The sequence below is a fragment of the Zootoca vivipara genome, chromosome 1 (genome assembly GCF_963506605.1).
Source record: "Zootoca vivipara chromosome 1, rZooViv1.1, whole genome shotgun sequence".
Lineage (NCBI taxonomy): Eukaryota > Metazoa > Chordata > Lepidosauria > Squamata > Lacertidae > Zootoca > Zootoca vivipara.
The window spans coordinates 129294231-129317576 of record NC_083276.1 but is presented as its reverse complement, the minus strand read 5'-3'; the positions used below and the strand labels follow the sequence as shown (position 1 = coordinate 129317576).

Below are 23346 nucleotides of genomic sequence, written 5' to 3'. Positions count from 1 at the left end.
TAATACTGTGTGTATGTGTTTTCCATTTGATTGGGGCAAGACAATTCACAGGAGGTACTTCACTATTGTTTCCTGCCTTACAATCATTTTTTCCCTACACTTCATTACAGTTTCCCCATGCATAAAAATACATATTTTTATAAACCCTACCTCTTTTTTGTTGTTGTCACCATAACAGAAAATTCTCCAATTACTATAATTTATTTCATACCCTGAGACACAGATACATTTTCCTATCGTTTCCATGATAACTGTATGAGAGTTTAATGATTTTGAGGCTGGAAGAATAATGGCACCAGGTAGCTCTCTTATGTTCACAGTCTACTGCAGGTATGCCTTTTAGTCTTTCATTACTTCTTTGAGCAAAAGATTCCGTAGCTAATGCAAACATAAAGGGGAGAAGGGCCATCCTTGACATGTCCTTCAGAAAAGGACAATTTCCTTCTTTATAAAGTGAGTTATAGGGAGGGTCTAAGAGTTCAGGTTCACAAAGGGCTGTGGAAACATCAGCTACAAGCAGCTTGTACAGAAGCCGTACAAAGCCTTTTAACAAGAATTACAAGTGCATTAAGTCTCCCCTCCATAAACCAATGGCAGCAACTAACCCCCTGCCATCTAGCAATCAGGATGATTTACAGGGCAGTTAGGAGAAGTAGAAAAAGCAGAGATGAAGTGAATAGTCCAATCACAGAAGCTATCTGTATCGGTGAAGCAAGAAATCTTTCTTTCCCTCACCCCTTTTGTATTATTTGAATCCAGTAAATTACGAATCAGCAATTGGTGGGCTCCATGTGAAATTTGCCCCTCTGCAGGGTACTGCCCTGGCTTCCACATTGCCAAGCCAGAAGAAAGGGAAATGGAATTATCCAGCAGGCTATAGGGGTTGGGAAATGGTTATGGCTCTGGGAGCCCTAGGGAGGGAAAACAATTACTCAACAATATATCCATTATTAAACCGAGATGCTGATGGAGAATTGGGAATATTCACAAGGATTTGAAGATAATTTCTTTGGGGGCACATTTATAAGTGAACTGACCTAATTCGCACCTAAAACACAAAACATGATTATTCTTTGGATTTTGCACTTCTCTACATTGGGAAATACACATCTCAGTTTTTTTAAAAATAATAATCAAAATGAATAAAAAATAGTGCATTTTGGGATAAAATACAATCAGAAATGTGTGCATTGAGATAAAATGTGAATAAAAACATTGATACAAAAATTTATAAAGTCACAAATCAATGCAGAAATGACTTCTGGCTGAAAACTTGTGAATTTGATCTGGACCAGAAATAGACTGATCTTTCCATCCCTAAATATACACTAGATCAGGGTTTCTCAAACTTGGGTCTCCAGCTGTTTTTGGACTACAATTCCCATCATCCCTGACCATTGGTTCTGGTATCTAGGGATGATGGGAGTTGTAGTACAACAACAGCCGGAGATCCAAGTTTGGGAAACACGGGGCTAGATAGTGCATAGCTGCCAAGTTTACCCTTTTCTCGCGAGGAAGCCTATTCAGCATAAGGGAAAATCCCTTTTAAAAAAGGGATAACTTGGCAGCTATGTAGATAGTGTAACCTTCCAACAGCTTGAAATGGAGGGTAAACTTTCTACCAGACCTTTATTAAACTCTGGTAGGGCCTAATGGTGGACAGATTAAATTGCATTGAAAAACCTAGCCTTGGAAGAAGGCTGGATCTGGCCCAGGGAACACCAGCTGACCATCCTAATGTGTGAAGAGCTGCAGACGGTTAACTGAGAAAATAGGGGTATATCATGGATATAGCAGGAACTATGGATTGGTAATAATTACAGCATTTTCTTCTAAATGTAATTCATTTCACAGGGTTTAATCACTCTCTAGTCTATTTATCTGTCTAACAGATCAAGCCAAATAAAGCATCTGCTTTTCAAAAGGATTATATGTTCCATTGGAACAATTCATGGCTGGGCCTCTGGGCACTTTTATAATGCAAACAATTAATAATAATTTGTAACAGAAGAGCCATCTTGTAGCTAGCGGAGATGCATGGCAAGCAGCTGGGAAGTTGCCAATGAGCGTTTGGTCATATTTAAAAATTGCTGAGGGATCTAAAGCGAAGCTTGTGTCGCAGTGGGTTACTTTCAAGCTGGAAACAGTTTTCACAGTGAAGGTAGAACAAGATCTACACAGGGGCCAGGGGGAGTGGAAGAATGATTGGAACCTGCAGGCTTCAGGGGGGGCATAAAAGTGCCAAATCCCATTTCCATCATGACATTAACTTTCCTCTGGCCATCATTTAGAAGTGCTGCCTGATGTGGAATATAGGACTCTACCCTTAGTTGAAGTCACAATACATTATCATTTTCTAGTAGTATATAAACTAATGTAAAGTACCAAGATGGGGCCTGTTTCTGTCCTGAATTTCATTCCCTTGCCTAACATTCCCTCCGATATCACTGCATGTGTTTTTTTATATAAAAAAATCTTTAGAACAGGCATATTCATCGATAAATATCCCTCACATTCTGTGCTGTACACACAGAGGGCGCACGCTGACTCAGTTCTCTGGAAACTATGGAAGGGTGAATATGTGCACCTTGGCTTCTCTCTCTCTTTCCTCAATCTTAAATCCAGCCCTCTCCATGTTAGTTTGTGCACTTTTAATAAAAAATATGTTGAGATTCCTTCATTGCAGGGGGTTCCACAAGATGACCCCCAGGAGAACTTTCCAACTCTACATTTCTATGAGTCTATGAATTCTATGATTCTGTGAACATTCATGGACAACTTGAGTGCATTTAAAGACATATGTGCATTTTGTGCAAACTATTTCCCCAAATAAAGTGCATTCTGTGCGTTCTCATTATCACTAATGCAAGCATTATTCTGTGCACTTTTGCCTAACACAGGCTTGTTCTCTTTTTGTAAGCGTTCTTTTGGTTGGAAGACTATCTCACAAAATTCAGAGATGTGCACATTTTGAAGGACAGCAATGTTTCAGTTCACGTACTTGGGAAACGTGAACCACGTAGGTTCACATTAAAAATGTGAATTGAACAGATTTCTGCCCCCATCCTCTACTAGCAAGACCTGAATCTCCCTGAAGTGGAAAACTGCAAGCTTGAAGACAAGCCTTTCACCCAGAGAGGTCTTAGTAAGAACAATAGTTGTTTGAACTATGAAATGCGTAAAAGCATACCGTTTTGGTATGTGCACGAACATGTGCATCTGTTAAATCAATGCCATGAGCCACACGTGAAATACCATCACAACCCTTCCCTAACTAGAGAGGGACAGATCAGCCTCATTCCCACTCCATGCTTTCAAACGTAAAGCAGTTGTATCCAACCTTCTGCAGATTTTTTTTAAAAAAAACTGTTTGAAAAACTTGCACTGAAATTGGACATATTTTATTCAATATGCATTTTGCATGAAGTATGTGTTTTATATGCATATCATACACACTTTACTCACCCTCCTAATGACCCATTCTATTTCTCCATTAAAATATGCATGTTGTAAGTATTTTCTCTGTAAAATACACATATTGTGCACATCGCAAAATTCAAAGAATTACCCCTTCCCATTCTTAACTATGTTCTGATATATGTCCATAAACACCCAATTAAGTCGGATATGTGTACATATCCAAGATCCTTTCATGAGAGTCAACTCTCACGTGCCATAAAAGAAAAGGTACTGCAGAAATCCACACATACAGTAGTAAAATAGCTTGAATTTCTTAGCAAACTGAGCAGTATATTGACTGGACTCAATGCAAATGGTGGGAAATTCTGGCTCATTTCAACCACAGTAACTATGAATGCTTAAGTGAAATCAGAAAGATAATAAAACATGACATGGAAGTTAGATTCGAAGTTACTCCAGATCAAGGGAAGTAATAGTACCACTCTATTCTGCCTTGGTCAGACCTCATCTGGAGTACGGTGTCCACTTCTGGGCACCACAGTTTAAGAAGGGTATTGACAAGCTGGAACATGTGACCAAGATGAACAAGGGCCAGGAAACCAAGCCTTATGAAGAACAGTTGAGGGAGCTGGGTATGTTTAGCCTGGAAAAGAGGAGACTGAGAGGAGATATGACAGTCATCTTCAAATATCTAAAAGGCTGTCACATGAAAGATGGACCAAGCTTCCTTTTTTCCTGCTCCAGAAGGTAGGACCTGAAGCAATGGATTCAAGTTACAAGAAAGCTGATTCCGACTCAACATCAGACATTAAACAGCAGACATTAAGAGCTGTTTGGCAATGAAACGGACTCCCTTGGAAGGTGGTGAGCTCTCCTTCACTGGAGGTTTTTAAACAAAGGATGGATGGTCATCTGTCATGGATGCTTTAGCTGAGCATTGCAGGGAGTTGGACTAGATGACCCTTGGGGGTCCCGCCCAACACTACAATTCTATGATTATATGTGAAACAGTAAATAACCTACTGCAACCTTTCTCCTCTCCTTCCATAAGCACTAAAACTCCAGCTGACTTTCTGGGTGAAATAAGAACTACATAATTAAACATTTACAGATTGTCAAAGGAGCAGCAGAACAAAGATTAGCTGAAAGCCTTTTTCATAACAATAATCGGAAGCTTTCTGCCAAGCTACTTCTTTGAACAGCACTTCCATGTACTGTATTGTGAGTTTCTGGCACCCTCTTGTGGCTGAACCTCAGAGAGCCATAAGCATCACGAAGAAAAAATGGACTACTGTTGCAGGCACTAATTCATCAAGGAGGCTCTCTGGGCTCCATAAAATACAAAGAGAATGCCCACATCAGCAAAGGCTGGAGACCAATAAACAGCCTTGGTCCTCAATTTACTGCCGCCGGTTGCACTTTGTTTTACAGAGTGAAATGCCTCCACAACCATAGCTTTCTGAAGAGAGGAGAGAAGTGAGTCATACTGGATATATGGGTATATTATGGCATAAAAAGTGAGGACATTAACTGCTGGAATTCTGCACTAAAAGAAGGCTTGTGTTCTGAGAAGCCTCAAATTCTGCACATACAAATAAATGCACCTTTATGCAAATTAGTGCTGCTTCTGACCTTTGATCTCCAGCGGGTCAAAGCCAGTCATGACCATTTCCAGGAAGAAGAAAAAACAATTCCATCAATGTCACTAAAGTCTCTATATAAGCATATAAGCAATTAAATCAACTGACTTGTGAGAGCAAACAATTGAACATTATAGAATATTTAAAGGGAAAAGAAATACAGCCCAGATACCTGCTTTGATTGTTTCCCACACACTTATCTTCACTCACTCACTCTCTACACAAGACTCTACCTTTGCAAACATCAGGCAAGCAGAAATGCTTGAACTGATGTAGGTATCTCCTTAGGGCTGCTTCAGATTCTGCCTAAGGTCCCACCAGCTGCAGAATGTTCTATTCTGGTACGTATTTAAACAGTACACCAAAACACAGGTGTGAAGGAAGCAGAAAGGGCATCACACCTTGAGGTTCTAATATTTATTCATAAAACATCTATACCGCCTTGAGTACACACAGCAGCAGAAAACTCTGCAAAGAGTGATCCAACTCACATCCTTGGTGTTTGACAATGGGGAGAAAAGCCCAGCACTGACCAAAGAGACATGGCAGCCTTATTTGCTTCTCTGCCTTTAATAGAAAGTGCGCTATGTAAGTTACCATAGCTATTTGCTTCCGTGATTTCCATTTCTGACCACAGGCAAACACACAAACTACACAAATTTCCATTTTCTTTTCCGTTTTTGTTGGAATTCTCCAACACTCCTAGCTGGGATCCAGCAACCATCCCTTGCTCATTTCTCTCCATCCCAAGGAGAGCTCTTCATTCCCAGAAAATTATCATTTTTAAAAAGGAAGTTAAAAATTTCTTTCCCACAGTTGTCTGATTAACATTTGGTTCAGACAGCTACCAATCTGCTAACAGTGATCTCAATCAGAAACTCCATGTGGTTAATGCTGGCAGCTAATCAAAGGCAGGGTTTTAATTCTTGTTTTTTCAAAATGGGGTGTGTCTCCATTTTTGTGGAGATTTCTGCCTCCGTTCCCTGAACCAAAGAAGAACATTCAACCACTTTAATTCATTGTTTTTCTTGAACAGCCACTCCTGTAGTTTTTCCTTCATCTGGCTTGCAGGAGTGAAAGGTTCTGGCTATGGATAAGCATCTTACTATAACTGTTTAGATCTTTTTGCAATAAAGAGCATCTCAGCATTAATTACTCAAAGGAAAAGAAAAAATTCAAGAAAGGACACAGAAAGCACAAATGGACAATGGATGGCTAATGAATAGCATAGCGCCTTTAAATACCTGAGCATCCATTTTCCGGACAAGCTTCAGTGGGAAACACTTTGTGAAGCTGTCAAAATGGTATCCAGAGCTAAAGTTTTTTTCTGAAGGCAGACAAATGCCACAGCCCGTTCTAAAAATATTTCTTAGGAAAGCATTCACCCAAATGTGCTATGAGCCTGAGAACTAGGGTGACGGCAATGTCACTTCATTGGAAAAACTCCAAAATGGGTTCTTAAGGCAATTAGTTGCTTGATATCCAGGTACACCAGCAGGTTTGCTGAGAGCAGAGAAAGGTTTGCCCTCTACTGAATTGCGAGTTAACAAAAGCATGATCCAGTGTCGGTGCAGACTACATTAAATGGCCGACTTGAGACTCCCAGAGAAGTGTTGGCATGAACAACTGAGATTGGTGGGAATGGGTGGAAAACTGCTAGGACAAAATGAATCTGTATTCTCTTCCTACAGAGTACAGTATGTGGCCATGCTTGGCTTTCAACCCATTTTTAATCAGCAGATTGGGAAAGGCCGCTTATCTCCTGATACGGAAGGGATTGATAATATTCAGTGGGGGTTTTTTCAAAATAATTTTTATTCATTTTATAGTAAGACATCATACAACAGAAACAGAAACAAAACAGAAACAAAACAAAACAAATACATCACAAAACAAAAATCCTAAACAATACACAGAATGATTAAAAAATAACATAAGAAACACTTAAACAAGATACAAACAAACATAATATTTTTTAACCTCATATTTTACTTAACATTGTCTTGAGGACTTCCTCAAATCCCACCCTTCTGATTTTCATTTTTAAATTCATTTTTATCCTTAGCAGTTTTCATATATCCAAATTTTAACCCTTATCATCTAACCAACTATTATTTTAAGCTATTCATATTTCTAAAACATTCTGCTCTTTTTTCTTTTTAACTTATTATCCACCTTCTCCTATCCCCCCATCCCCAGGCCTCCTCCTGCCACGAGAAGGTCCCAGAGTGAATGGACAATCGGGTGGTCCTTTTTATAATTAGACTTCTTCCCACCTCCCCCACTTACCCCCCCCTAGAACCTCCCCCTGCCACCAAGAGGCTCCAGGATGACGGCGGCCACCCTCCCACCACTCCCAAGCCTCTGGAGTGCTGAAAGGCGGTAGTGTCATTAGGGTGGGCACGCAGCGCGCTTGGAAGTGAGCACCCCCCCCCCCATGTTCAGGGCAGTAGAGCTGTGAGGGCAAATAAGCCCTGAATTTTAAAGGTCCGGCTTATTTGCGGATGTGGCTTATATTCGGGCCAATACAGTAAGATCTCAACAGATGCCATCTGCTTCTTCGAATGACAGATGCCATCCTATCCCTATAAGAAACAGATAGTGCACCTGTGGAAATGGTTGTATTAACAATTTAGTCCATTATTTATTGCACTGCCCACTGTATGGCTGTCATAGAAGGAAAAGGCTATTTTATCTTGTATATATCCTATTAAGTTGCACAGTTTGCAACTGAAGTGAAGAAAATCCAAGTGAGAATCTTGAACCAAATGTCAACAGTTTGTAAAAGTGGCTTTTTTTATAATTTGAGCAAGCTAAATCTAACAGTAATCCCAGGAAGTTTTAAAGTTTATTTTATTTTTGATTGCATTTTAAATGGAATGTATCCATGTTTTATGTCTGTGCTAATAGGCATTTTACTATATTTGCAATGGCCTATGGCTACAAGCAATAAATATTTATTAGATTGGCATATGTGATGGTATTATTTATTAAACATGTTTACTCCCCTCATTTTTCATTTTGCAAAACTTTCAAAATATTCATTTTACCCATTCACAGTGCATCTCAAACCTATTTACTTGTTAGCAACCAACACGGTTCATAAAGGCGCAAAGGCTGACACGGAAACAAGGAATAGGTTCAGAAGGAATATGGAGATAAAGAACCAACAGTGTAAGTTCCAGAATTGGGTGGGGACACTGCCTGGATGGTGAGGCCAAGAGAAGTGGGGGAAGCTTAGCAAAGAAGAAGAGGAGAAGCAGGTCCAGGAGATTCTGAAGACCTACACAGGGGCCCCTCCTGAGGTGCAGACCTCAACCAGTGCCCAACGATGCCAGCGCAGGTACTGTCCGAGAACACAAATGAATGCAACCCAGAGTTCAGACGAGGCAGTGGAGGAAATGAAGCAGAAGATGAGGCAGGAGGAGGAAAGAAGTTGGTGCCAAGGGGGATGGAAAGATAGGGAACAGCAAGCTGGGAAGAGACAGGATGCAACTCAGCCTACCTTCAAAGCTACAGACTACCTCTATTACCTTATTCTGGTATACATGCCCAGCACTGGTGGGCATCTCGCTAGTTCAAATGTTAAAAAAATGAATATGTAGAAGTACTGTAACTGGAAATCTTTGTTGCATCTGCACAAGCATATGGTGAAGCAAGCACTGAAGCGTTGGGATAAGCATGTGAATAATATGCTAAGTGAGCTTTAAGGGAAAGGAATTTGGCGGTCTTACCTATTAAGACTTTTCAAGCTCTTCTCCATTTTCACAATATCATGCATTTTATAGATGAACCATTTATCAATGGCTGTAAGTTTATGGATATAGTCTACAGGGTTGTTGTCATTCAAGGCCTGCCGGAAAGAGGTACTGATCAGTTACAGTTCATGGACAAAGAACTGGTTTGTTCATGAGTATATGATTAGTTGAAAATATATACTAGGTATATTCCCCACCTTGGCCCATCTGAGAAGGGGCTAAAGGAGTGTGACTTCCAACAGCAGTTTGGATGGGCTCTGTAAGTCACAAACTAAAACAATGCTCTGAATTTTTCTGTTGTTTTCACTTACTGAAAAGCACTTTTATGCTTAATGTCCCTTTGAGTTACAGGTAGGTAGCTGTGTTGGTCTGCCGTAGTCGAAGAAAAAAAAAATCCTTCTAGTAGCACCTTAGAGACCAACTAAGATTGTTATTGGTATGAGTTTTCGTGTGCATGCACACTTCTTCACATACCACTTTTGAGTGCCTATTTAAAATTGTGGCTGTCCTGGACACCAGAACAAACTGTTTACAAGTTTACATTTCTCTTGCTCCCAAAGCTCAAGAGCTTCCCTGAGCTGTTCCTTGATCGGTTCCTCTGCCCTTCTGTAGTAGAGCATGCAGGGATTCTCCTAGTCAATGGGTTGGCAGAGGAGTGAATAGAATCATAGAATCATAGAATCATAGAGTTGGAAGAGACCACAAGGGCCATCCAGTCCAACCCCCTGCCAAGCAGGAAACACCATCAAAGCATTCCTGACAGATGGCTGTCAAGCCTCTGCTTAAAGACCTCCAAAGAAGGAGACTCCACCACACTCCTTGGCAGCAGAAGAGTCTCTTTGCAAACAGAAAGTTTGAAAACCCTGCTGCTATATTGCACAGGGCTCCGTAGAAGCCTTATTGTCTAATGCAGAATATCTACAACATTCCTCTTGATACCTGCAGCTGACATTGGTATGTCTATTCACATGAAAGCTTCTATATTTATGCAGGCTTCTGTTTCCTTCTGAAGTAAAGAAAATAATTTATACCAAACGTCTTTTGTCCAACATAAAAGTCTCCATAGTGGAGAAGGCAGGTGCAATTCATGGACTAAGAAACAGTTTGTTCATGGGTTATATGGTTGGTTGAAAATCTGTGCCAGGTAGCCCTGCACAATCTCTTTGGCATGAGCTTTGAGTGCTTCGCCTCCCCCTTGAACTGCTACTTCAAGCAGTACTGCTCGTCCTTTCTGGATACAGACAGCTATTTTGGCTCAAAGGGTCCTTGCCTGGATTTCTTCATTGCATTTGGTTTTCAAATGCAAATAGTCATAATACTTTTCAATCCAACAAAAATAAATGACGCTTCTTGAGGAGGGAAATGGAGGTTTCCCTCCAGTGAGGTGTAGTGGTTAAGAGTGGTAGACTTGTAATCTGGGGAACCGGGTTTGCGTCTCTGCTCCTCCACATGCAGCTGCTGGGTGACCTTGGGCTAGTCACACTTCTCTGAAGTCTCTCAGCCCCACTCACCTCACAGAGTGTTTGTTGTGGGCGAGGAAGGGAAAGGAGAATGTTAGCCGCTTTGAGACTCCTTCGGGTAATGATGAAGCGGGATATCAAATCCAAACTCTTCTTTAAAAAGGACTTTTGACAGGACCTGCAACATGACTTAATGTAGGCTTTGCACTAATACCAATAAATTGTTCATGCTCCAGGTGTCAGAACAATGTTTAGGGACTACTGACCAGCACGCTGCCAGCTGTATGAACTATATTTTAGCAAGTAAAGAAAGCTGGATTATTATTATTATTATTATTATTATTAAAGGAACTAGGGTACTGATTTATATAATTTTGTATTCTAGAATAATCAATATCTACCCTTCTCATACTGAAGAATATTAGGAATGAGACCAGAAAAAGACTTGTGCAATAAAGTAGGGAATCTGAGATAAATTATTGCCAATTCATGTTTCTGTGAAGCAATTAGATCCTGCCTCTTAATAGGGAAGATTTCATGTAAGGCTGCCACAATGTCTACTTATGTCAATGACCCCCTTTCTTACACAGCAAATTAGAGAACAAAGTGTTGGAATATGTCACCACAGAAAATGTCAAGGTAATTTTGTGCCTTGGGTTCACCAGGCACTTCTATTTTTGCTCCAACAGTACTTAATATCCACCACCCCAAACATAAGGACCACATGGCATGGAAGCACAAAGTGCTGATCTCTTTCTTAATTTGTAATCTGATGAGAAAATCTGGCTGGTAATAATCAGGTAAGCTGATCACTGCAAAATCACCAATCATGGGTAAGGAATTGGGCGGGGGGGGGGGGAATGTCTACAGGGCAGATGAGGTCCAATCTTTCTACAACAATACCTTGGCCATAGCAAACACCCGTGTGCTGGAGGCTTCGGCCAGCTCCTTCCTGAGGTCCACGTTGGCAGGCCACTCTTGGTTCATTGGCAGACTTGCCGCGAAGCCATCAACGGAGGGGTGGCACATCCTTAAGGCCTTCTGAAAGCTCTCTTCGAACGTTCGCCCGATAGCCATAACCTGCGGCAAGGAAATTCATTTGACTGATATGCATAGAAGAAGCCATCTCTCTGCCCCAGAATTTCCCAGACTCCTCCGTCAAGGCAAGAAGAGAACCATTTGGGCTCCCGCTACAAGAATACCTTAAGGGAAAACATCAGGCTGAAACTTCTATGGAAAAGAGTTAATAGCACAGAAGAAATTTGTGCAACAGGACACCACAGCAGGGTGTAAAGCTGCCACAAGAGGGAGCCATGGAACATCTACCTTTTGTAACAGGAATGGGAGAGCTCCACATGTTGCCAAACTACAACGCCCGTCAAGCAGACTGTTGGCCGCAGTGGCTGGGGCTGATGGAAGTTGAATTCCAACAACATCTGGAGGGCCCCAGATTACCCACCCTTGCTTTAAAACAGGTGTGAGGAGCTTTGAGTCTCCAGATGTTGCTGAACTACAACTCCCATCAGCCGCCAGCAAGCAAGGGTCAACGTCCAAGGATGATGGGAATTGTAGTTCAGGGACATCTGGAGGGCCAACACATGCTTTAAAAAGTAGATCACTGTTTAATGTATAAACTAAACACTTTCACGCCCAAAAGAGCAGCTCCACTGTCAATTGTACTCCTGTCTCTTCTGCATATTGCATGCTGTATTCATTCAATTATACATATCCTCACTCATTCTCTGGTTGAGGCAGCTTACAAACCCAATGAAACAATCCAAGCATTTTTTTTTTAAAAAAAACCAATACTGAAATAATTAAAAACACAGCAGACTATGCATAAATTGCCTTGCTTTTTAATCCTCAAAAGAAAGCCTTTTCAACTGTACATTCCCTGACCCCTAAAGCTAAAAAGGAGACTGCCACAACAAAAATCTTATACATCAGTGGAACTATGCATATATCAGCAAATCTGCCAGTTTCCTAAAATTTGCTGGAGATGTATTGTTGATAATGCTAATTTTTTGCATATTCAGTTGACTCATCTAAACAGCTGCAAATAAAACATTTTAAATGCGTTGTAAAATGCAGTACACAAATGTGACACTATATGGCCACAGTGAGCTATGCAAAATTCAATGTATTTTTCAAAACATTTTTTTTAAAAAGCATTTTCACAGTGCTTTTTATATGCGTGTAGATTCCACCAGTGACACTTGGTCAAAATTCAACCTTACTGGAAAGCAACAGTGAGCTTTTTCTGTTCCTAGAAAGCATTGTTTTAGGTTTATTTAAATGTTCATTAAGTGAATTGCCTTAACATGGATCCATCTTACTGCAGCTGTCAGAGAGCTGTAATAAAATGGAGGACAAAAAAAACAATGAGTCCAAATCTTGGATGGCACCATCTGCCCAACTCCATTCCAGCTGTGGGGCGGCTGAGTGGGGGGAGGCAGGCAGACTCCTCAGAGGCCCTGCAGAGTGTCCTGCCCCGCCCCTGGCGCCCAATTGGCTTGCTCTGCTGCTGCCCCTTGGGTTTTTAGAGTTGAAAGCTCTTTTAAGTGACATTTAATCCACTGTAAAGCTGTGGAGAAAGGAGAAAGGAGTATATTTATTATTATTATTATTATTATTATTATTATTATTATTATTATTTAAAAGTGTGAGCCTCTTGGGTTTTACTCTTGTTTTGTTGGGTTTTCTAGATAGATTAATTATGATGGGATGAGTTTTTATCTTTGTAATATTGTGATTTTAGATACAGTTCTAAGCTGCTTTGTGGAGGTTTCTCAAAAAAGCAAATATAAACCTATTAAATAAATAAATAAGCTTGTGAAACAACTCTCTTTTTGAATCCATACATGTTATTCACACTTAGGCTTTTAGCAGGCATGTCAACTTAGGGGGCCGATGTCTCTCTGGCCCCATCAATCTTTGTTGGAAAGGGGCTCACATGATGTCATGTACGCGCACACATGATACAAGTTGCTCACACAACATCTCACACGCGATATGCATACGTCTGGCCTGTCGCCAACTAAGTTACACTCTCAGAAGATCCATTAAAATGAATGGATGTGGGTAATTTAGGATCATTAATTTCTACGGGTCAACCCAAAATATAGCTTAGATGGCTACAAACCTTAGGTTTTAAAACCCAACAATGATCAAAATAGTGATTTTTAGGATAAACAATTATTCAAGGGTTCTATAACTGCTTAGAGGAATTGCTTTTCTTGTTAAATACTTAGGTTTCTTTCAATCAAAGGGTATATTAATTTTGTTAAATAAAATAAACTCATAAATAAATAAAGGAATGATAAAGATTATAATTTGCTATGGAGGGAGGGAAGAAAGAGAAGGAAAAATAACTAATGTTCTGAACACGCTCTCAGATGTCAAAATAACTTAGCCAAAGAGAAACTGTATTTGAAAAATATTTGGAAAAAAGCAAGACAAGCAGCAAATATATTGTTAATTATTGTACTTTGGGTAGCTGATGGGTAATTAGGTAATTAGCTGCATGATTTACCCATTTTGCCTCATTCCATTCCTCTTGAAACTTAGGAGATGAAGGTGTCAATACTGTTCCAGACAGTCTTAAATTAAGATTTTAAATGTCAGGCTCTTTTTCACCACCTTTATAATACAAAGACCTGTCCAAAATTATCCTATTAATTCCAAAAGAAAAATTGTCTGTGGAAATGCAACTTGATGTATTACAAAGAACTGCAGATGCCAGCTTTTGATTTTTCAGTTCAGTTATTAATATTTAGAGCTTTCCCTATGCATGCATCTCACAGCTGTAAACAGTAATTTAAAAGGAGAAAATATATGCAGAAACCTGCGCCTCACTGACTCGCTCAGGAGGGGTATTAAAATCAACAAACTTCACAAAGAGACAGAAAGATGAAAGCTGGTATACGGTTAGCTCAGGACATCCACCCAAATTCAATTAGGAACTAGGCGTAACAAGCCAAGCAATGTCCAAAAAAGATTCAAAAATAGCTTAGTTTATTCCAAGTCCAGTTTGGATGCTATTACATTCCTAATGGCATTACCAAGAGCACAGTGCAGCCTGGGAGTCCTTTCATCCCCGCTGCTCCCTCCTCTCTCTTGCATGGTCTGGTTGCAGCAGCAGAAGGCTATATTGCCATCTGGGGTGCTGCAGGAGAATTGCAGGAGGTGCTGGTTATCCTGGGGAATGTTGTTTTCCTGTAGGTGCACTGTCCTTTGCACTGAAATTAGACACTGTGGAAAGTACATGCCCTAAGATTTTAAGATGCTTATGTAGCATCCCAGGTGAAACAGAACACAGAAGAAATTCCTTCTCCTGTCTCTGCCGTCTCACCATTCGCCATGACAGAACCAATTCCATACAGTTCTATACATAAGGCTTAAACTGGCTTTCCCCCAAAATTGCTCTGTGGTGCAACTGCATAAACTATCATTTCTCTTCCATTCCATTTCTCTTCTGCTTTCTACCGTGCGTTAACAACACAGTAGAAACAGCATTACAGATGCTCAAAGGTACTATTTGACACAATGCCTATATTATATGCTAAAGCCTGATTCCTAGGGAATCTGGGAAAGGCAGTTCTTGGAAGGGACTATCAATAGATCTCTGGAAGATAATTCTCTTTACCCTCACCGGATTCTTTGGAGGGATAACATATATACAATGCAGATGGTGCCATGTATATAAAAGGTATTGGGACTATTGGCGAGGTATATAGTAGTGGCACGGAAGCTGAGCTATAAATCAGGAAACCCCAAGCTTACCTTACCTCTGCCTTGAGCTCCCTAGGTGGCCTTAGGCATGCCACTCTGAGCCTCAGTCCCCTCTCGAAAATATGGTGAGAATAATACTAACTGCTTTGCAACAGGAAAATGTAGAGGAAATGCTCTGAAGTGCAATATAAATGCAAAGTACAGTGGTACCTCTACTTACGAATAACTCTACTTACAAATGTTTCTACTTACGAATGGAGCTCCGTCCGCCATCTTGGATGCGGTTTAGATAGGATTTTTTCTACTTACGAATTTTTAGATAGGGTTGCTTCGACTTACGAATCATTTATGGGTTTAAGGACACTTTTTGAGGGGGGGGAATAATCCTCAGACTCACCTCACCCACACTCTTCATTGAGCTACCGATCTGGCGGGATGCTCCCTGAAAGCGGTCGAGGTCCCAGCGGGGTACCTTGGTTACTATGTAGTCCAGGCTAGGCTCAAAGCAGGCAGTTGTCTTTCCTGATACTGCATTCTCGATTTCTAGCAAGGGGATCCCAAGAGCTATTTTGGCCGCAATAAAAGCCAAAGGGTACCTAGCATCGAGAGCAAAGTGAGACATTTTCAAATTGGCAAAGGAAAACCTGCAAATCCCGAGAAGATGCTTAATCCTCCAGAAGTCTGGCCTGAAGAGACCTTAGGAAGCCATCAGTCATTCATACGGTACAGAAGTGGTGTAGAGCTGACTGGGAAAGGATCCCCATTCTACCCCATCCTGTGCCTTAACAAGTGAGCACAGCACAGCTATTGCTGAACCAGGGGCCTGATATTGGACCCATAAGTGGTTTGGGTTAAAAAATGATGGGCTGGGCCCTGTTACTCTTATTTTAGGATAGCATTTATACTTTACAAGGTTGCGGGGGGGGGGAAGCTTCATAAAGCAGCTTACGAATATAGTTGAGCTAGTATGAATATGATTAAAAGCATTTTTAAAGAATGCACTTCATACACGGTAAATTATGTGGAGGTGCTTCTGCTTTTTATCACCACTGAAAAGAGCTAACTCAGGGTGCTGGTGAACTATGATTTATCCAACAGGTCAAAGGCAACTAGCGCTGCCATTTTCTTTAAAACTGTGAAGAGTTCATAGAAATTTGCAATAACAAACACAAGTTGGAGGTATTCTTTGAAGAAGAGCTTTTGGGCTTATCTAACCAACAATTTTTTATATTTCCAAATTTTTCCCTTGCATCACGCACCCAGTTTAGCTCTTCTCCCAGGACTGTTTTTTGCCTTACCCTGTGGCCTTAGATGCCAAAGCAGAGCTTCTAGAAAGCCGAGCATTCACTTCAATTATGCAGTACTCCAGGGAGGTAGGATGCAAGGCATACTGGATGTTACACTCCCCTACAATGTTCAAGTGGCGGACAACCTTGATGGTCGATTCCCGTAACATCTGCAACTCTTCATTTGAGAGTGTCTGGCTGGGAGCCACTACTATAGAATCACCTGCAAGTCAAAGCAAAAAGTGCCGATGGTCTCAAGTTATAGCAACACAGGAAGCTGTCTTGTGCTGAGTCAAACCAATTGGTTCCTCTGGCACTGCCCTACAGCAACTCTCCAGAGTTTCAGAAGGGGGTCTTTACCATCCCTACCTGGAGATCCTATGGTACAGACACAGCTCATCCACTGCACTGAGTAGAGTACAAATTACAGGACACGAAAAAGGCTTTATATATAAGTGATCATATATATTCTAATTAGACCGAGAACCCAATCCAACCCATATATCCATAAGCCACTAGGCTTCACTCTGGTAAGTATGTTTAGGACTGCATGCTGAATTACCCATTGTATATAATTTAATTAAATCTAAGATAAATACGATAATAAAATGTTAAGCAGAAATGCTGAAATTTTCCGTATTTCAAAGACAGGCATCCTTTCAAGCCTATAACGGTTTTCAGCCTATATTGAATTCCACATATTTTCCGACATTTGTGCATCACAAGCATTTGCATTCTTTATTGGTAAGGGTCTGCCAATTATGCTTGAGCAGCAGACCAATGTTTAATTCATTTTTTTAATAGATATCCTAGGTTATTTTATGTTATGAACCCCAGAAAGATCTCACATATGACTTTCTGCTATGAGACACAGTGTCTATAAAGGTTGTGTAATCTCTCATATTGCAAGTTCTGAACAAGATGTTGTACCTCTTGTGGATCATTAGACATGTCCTATAACTCACAGGAACCTGAACAACTCAGGCCATATTCCTATGTGCATTTAGATGGGAGTTAAGTCCCATTGAACTCAGTGATACCTTCTTCTGAGTAAATGTGCACAGGGTTAGGCTATCAGTTGGTCTTTAATTTATTTGCATGGGGACAGCTGGCTCGTGTCCCCTCAAAATTGTGTGCCCAGGGCCACGGCTCCACTGGCATAAGAGACCCAACTTCACATTGTCACATAATGCATGGGGTCATCATAAGATCTTATTAGCAGGAGTGTCACGATGGGACTACTTTATACAGTGACCTTAATATGACTGGCCCAGTTGGATAATGGACCCTGACTTCAACTTCTCTTAACTTATGATGCATTGTAACTGAACTGTATTGGCTGGAGGCTATGATGTGAATACAGGTGTTCCTCCCTTTGAACAGTGCGGTCAACACCTTGGTCCCACATAACTCTACAGCTCTCTGATTGCATCAATCAATTTTCTTTCCAAAGTATTTAGTTCAAGGAAAATTGTGAACCTACCTGTATGGACTCCCATTGCATCGACATTTTCCATATTGCAAACGGTGATACAGTTGTCAGCTGCATCTCTCACAACTTCATACTCAATTTCTTTCCATCCTGCCACAGATTTCTCCACAAGAATTTGATTGGTCATTGCAAATGCCTTGATTGTTACAGGAAGACAGATTTTAAAAAGGAAATGTTTGTTAAGTGTGTAAGCTGAACTATCAGGAGACTGATATTTGTACAGCAATATTTTGCTGGTATAATAGTAGTTCCTGCCTCGGTGCAATTAAAAACAAAGTAAAAAATTGTCAGTGCAAAAGGATTTGTCTCTGCTTAAAAAAGTAAAATCATTCCCTTGTGTAAATGTTATGAGAGTGATTTAATATATATTACTTGGTTCGGTATTAGGAAGACCCTGACCTCCTCCAATACGGTCTTCAAGCAGATGCCATTGGTCGTTCTGAATGGCTGATTTAAGAGAAATTTCATAAGATTATATTTGTAGGCGGACATTGTAAAGGACACCCTCCCTAATGTCTGCTGAGCTGCTTCATTGCAAAGGAGAAGAGGTACAAATATGAAGAGACTATTACTCGTTGATCAACTCAGCAAAGAGCTGAATTTTCTCTTGCTAATTTGGAGTGTGATGTCATAGGAAAAGTTGCTACCTTTGCTTTTGTGGCAGTATGTGTACAGCATAAATGTGTTGAAACTGATGTAGTGGATTGTTTTAATGAGAAATTAATGTGCATCTGTGTTTGTCATTTTTCCAAAACGGTAATTGTGCAATAATTTATGGCCTAAACAAGTGAACCAACTACTCTACTAAAATAATTACCAAGCATATATTAGTCATCATTTGCTATCTCATTATGATGGAGAGGAAATTTTAAGGGACACTGGGAAAGGAATAGCCAAGTGGGGAGCGGAGGAAACTTGTGATGCATATGGTGGTGGGGGGAGAAATTTCTGTCCCTTGCATTATTGGATCCTAAATTTAGATATTTTTTTTATGGAACATATGGCTATATAGCACACTGGCTTAGTAAAGAGCATAATTGCTTCCTATTAAAGTGATAATTGGCCATATGTCCACAAGAGATCCACTGATATCAGTGAAGCAAAAGCAACATATACCACCCTAAAAAAGAAGATTCTGAGAACAGACATTAAGCTGATCCTCTGGGTTTTGTTAAGCTCAGCATTGCTCTCTGTTTTTCAGGCATAGCATTAGGAACCTGAAAGTAAATTTGGCAATTAAACTTCACTCCTGCAAGATATGGAGATAGCTACTAATTTAGGTGTGCTTTAAACAAGGGGTGGAAAAAAATCAGGGAGGTGCGGTCTACCAGGCATAAGAGCTAAATAGAGCCTCACTATTCATGGACAGGATACCTCTGGAGACCAGGTGCTGAAGACAAAACATCACCTTACTGCCCAGTTGAGATTCCCAGAAATCTCCAGCTGGCCACTTTATTCTGTCCTGCTCTTGGTGCATTGCTATATCTCAGTCCAATGGAGCACTGAACCGTGCTCCATTTTCTCCCTCCCTGACTTATCTTTTGAGAACAAAATAAAAATTACACTATTGTATTTGACCCAAGTTGCTGAACTATTTGCACATATTAAGGTCCATTTCTGACAATTTCACTTTAATCATTCACATTACCAAACTCAAGAGCAAGCAACACGAAGATGGAGCATTAAAGAGACTCAGGAGGTTTTTTTCCCTTCCCCCTTAGAAGAGAAAAAGCCACAGGCTGTAGAATCTTGAAACAGTGTCATCTTCATATGCTGTTGACTTGGCTAAGATTGGGCAGTTTTATTGATAAGATAGTTTGGGGGTGTTTCTTGGTGAGCTAGACGCTCAGGGGGTAGCTATGCTGTGCTTTCCTTCCTGAATCCAGCAGTAAAATATATTTGCTTTCTTTGTTCATTAAGCATTTCATGCTGTTGAAACTTTACACTAGCCTTCCTTCTTTTTCGCCTGCACCTCTACAAGCTCTAGTGTTTGTGACTGAAGCGTGGTGACTAGACAGGGTCTTTTCAGTTGCAGCACTCCATCCCACCCACTCATCTTGCACCATCTATATTTTCTTTTCAGCTCTGGTTGATAACTTAATTTTTTAAAAAAATGCCCAGGGCTTTTAACCATTAAGTTGGGTTTTATGCTTAAGAAAACCTTTTACAGTTCTTTGCTGTGATGCTTCATTCTTCTACGACCAGCTGTTCTGCTTTGTTGTTTTTTGACTACTATTTTTTATGTAAGCTGTTCTAGGAGACTTGTTCACTGAAGAACGAGATGCAAATGTCTAGAATAAATAAATTACGAGAGAGGGAAAGCAGGCAGTATTGTCAATACTGTGACAAGGAACAGGAAACACTTGGCAGCAATTATTTAGAAGAGTCTGCTATCCCAGTAGTAATTTTTCACCTCCCTAAACAGGGGGAGAAGGCTTTTATTGGGTTTGTGTATTCCAGCCCAACTGTGGCCCAGATTAAAGTTAAGAGCAATGGCCTCTGGATCCGAGACCCAGATGGACGGAATAGAAGCAATGATGCCACAAATACCAGCTTTTACTATTCGCTGCCCTGGCAGCCAGGTTGTGTCATGGTTCAGGACCTGTAAACTTTACACCAGCATAGTGATGGTATATTAAGGATAGTCAAGTTCCCCTCCAGGGAGGATTTCTGCCATTGACACAAAGATTTTCACAGATGGAAGATGAGGGAGAAAAGGGGGCACAATACTACAGCTGCTGAGAAGGTTTCCTTGCTCACATTCTCAGACACCAATATATTCCGCTCCCCATATATTCCCTCATCTCAGAGGATCCAACCTTCACTGGTCCCAGAGGCAGCAGAAGATCTTACAGCCCTAGCAAATAACATACCTCAAGAACACGGTGCGGCATCGTGTTATTAATCAATAGTATTATTAATTCAGTTGAAGACCCAGGCCATCTGGATATTTTATGGTCTTGCCCTATCATTCAGTAATACTGGAAATAAATTCCAGTTAAGATTTGCAAAATCTCTGTATATTGATTGCCTGCTGTCAGAGGTTCTTGTGACTACTCTAGAGTAATTACGCTCCGCATGCTTGTCTTTCAGCAGCTTTTATTTAGTGCAGGCTATTTACAGTGAGCTGGGTATGTACAACATGTCTGCTCAGTCCGATGCAGAATCTGGCACTGGACCGCCCCTGGACCTCCTCCAACATAAGAGTCTTGGGGCAGCAAATCTCTTTCCCCTCCTTCTCCTGCGTAATTCCGGAACCGGAGGGGAAAAGGGTCTACGCTCCATGTTTTCCTTCTCCCCCCCCCTTTCCCCCTCTTTCTCTTCCTCTCTCCTGTGTAGCAAGGGCTCTCCCATGCTGCCAGAGCCCTGGCCCCCTCTCTCCACTTCCTGACTGGACTCTTGAGTGTTCTCGCTGCTATCGCTGCTTGTGGAGGAGCTGCTTCTGATGAGGGGAGGAGGATCCCTATATTCTCTTCCCCTTACACCTGCTGATACCACCACACACACACACACCCCCCAAGAAAAATCACTGGGTCCTTTACAAAACAATATGGAAATGGACAATCTCCATTTGGTGCTGAATTTGCTAATGGTGGTTAAATGGTCTATAACAGCATGCTGGGGGCAGACCAGACTGGATTATGTGATGTTGCATTGCTAACAAGCTGTTTTTCTACAAATTATTTTAGAAAACCAGCAGATATGTTTAGTCAGAGATGATCTTTGTTTATTTTATTTTAGAATAATTGCAAACTTTATGTTTTTGTTTTCAGTGTTACAATTTGCAGGTATATATTCCTATTTATGGGAAGGGGCATTGTATTTTTCCTGAATAAAAAAGTTACTGTTAAAAAAACAACATCCCACGGGGCAGCCTCTTTAACCAAGAGCCTGAGAACAGAGCAGCTCTGAGGAGGGGAGGTCTGGGACACCCATCATTCATAGCTGCCAAGTTATCCCTTTTTTTAAGGGATTTTCCCTTATGCTGAATAGGCTTCCTCACGAGAAAAGGGAAAACTTGGCAGCTATGCCATCATTACGCAGGATTATTTCAGCCCTCAGTAAGCAACAGGCTAGTGCTGGAGCAATATTTCAAGTTAGTGCTTTGCTGACTTGAGGCCATAATGGTTAAGTCGTCTTGTCTGTAGTGCCCACAGTGCAGTGACCGAACTTGCTGACTCTGGACTTGGACTGAATGTTCTACTGTCTTGCCTCCCTATCTACCAAGACCTGGCTGCACCTCTTCCCTGCTTGGATTTTACCACCCTGAGCTTTCATCCCCCAGGGAATGGCTCCCCTTGTGGGCAGCAGATGTTGACACAACTCCCACAGAAATACCTTGGTACTGAGATCTAGCAGTTGCTCCTTGTCATGACATAAACCTGATCCTAGTCCACCCAAGGCATAAGCAGAGCGTATCATGACTGGGTAGCCAATCTTTTCTGCTGCTTCCAAAGCGTCGTCTGTCTATGATAAAAATAAGAACAAGTAGAAAAGACCAAAACAATCACAAAGACCTGTATGTATCATCTACATTACAACATAATGTGACACAGACAGAATCGTAGGTGCTGGTCAGGACTGTGCTAAATGTTATGTGAAGAATATACTAGGTAGGTTGGTTTCCTCAAAAAAAATCCTGGGAATTACATTTTTGTTGAGGGTGATAAAAGAATCCTGTCCCAAACATACAAACACACACACACACAGCTCAGTTCCCAATATTTCCTGAGGAGAGGGAATGACTACTAAGCATTAAAATCTATAGCAAAGGTGTGGCTTGGACTACAACCCCTCCTCACCAACCCAAGGAATCCTGCTTCTGCAGAACTAAAGAGGGAAGGCGATTGCGCATCAGTTTTTCAACTCTGATATGTTCACGTGTAAATTATCACTAGCAGAAGTAGGGAAGAGCTGTAGAAATGAGAAATTACCACAAATCAAAATCAAGTTTGGACTTAAGTCTTCCCCCCCCCCCCCTTTTTAACAAAATTTTTTATAAAGTCCTTCCAGTAGCACCTCAGAAACCAACTAAGTTTGTCATAGGTATGAACTTTCGTGTGCATGCACACTTATTCAGATACCTTCAGATACCTTCTTATTTTTTCTTTTTAGTAATTGTTCTAGAAAAGCTCTGTATGTGCCAACCCCCTTTTTCTGGTAACACCGCTGACACAGAGGGTGACTGTACAATGAACCTGTTCCATATATTAAGGCACTGAAAAGAATTGTTTTAGCTTTCTGATGCCAGTTGGTGTGCAAGGAGAGAAATATTTTGAGGTGTGGACTGCAGAGGTGGCCAATTCTTTCAAATCCATCTGCCCAAAAATTCACAGCCAAAATTTCCAACACTCATCAAAATGTACACTCTATTGACCTATTAATTATTACCATATTACTTTAAACTCTATGGAGCCCATTGAGCTAAAAGCGATTCTACGCTAATACTGTAGCGTAAGGAAAGGAACTCGAAGTTACTTTCTCAATCAAGTGACTCTGGTTATTGACTTACTGACTGGCCTGGTTTGCATGTGATGGTAAACCACACCATGGCTAAGC

At 40.9% G+C, this 23346-nt stretch overlaps 1 protein-coding gene across 1 annotated transcript in view; it reads right to left on the bottom strand.

The window, feature by feature from the left end:
• The window catches only part of CPS1 (carbamoyl-phosphate synthase 1), a 132705-nt gene that overhangs the window by 63468 nt on the left and 45891 nt on the right, over window positions 1–23346 (bottom strand). The window contains exons 16-21 of the mRNA XM_035138778.2: window positions 22126–22254; window positions 17779–17923; window positions 16308–16518; window positions 15407–15605; window positions 11182–11358; window positions 8795–8913 (exon numbers count right to left, since the gene is read on the bottom strand). Coding sequence (XP_034994669.1) covers window positions 8795–8913; window positions 11182–11358; window positions 15407–15605; window positions 16308–16518; window positions 17779–17923; window positions 22126–22254 — 980 coding nt within the window. The remainder of the gene's footprint in view (window positions 1–8794; window positions 8914–11181; window positions 11359–15406; window positions 15606–16307; window positions 16519–17778; window positions 17924–22125; window positions 22255–23346) is intronic.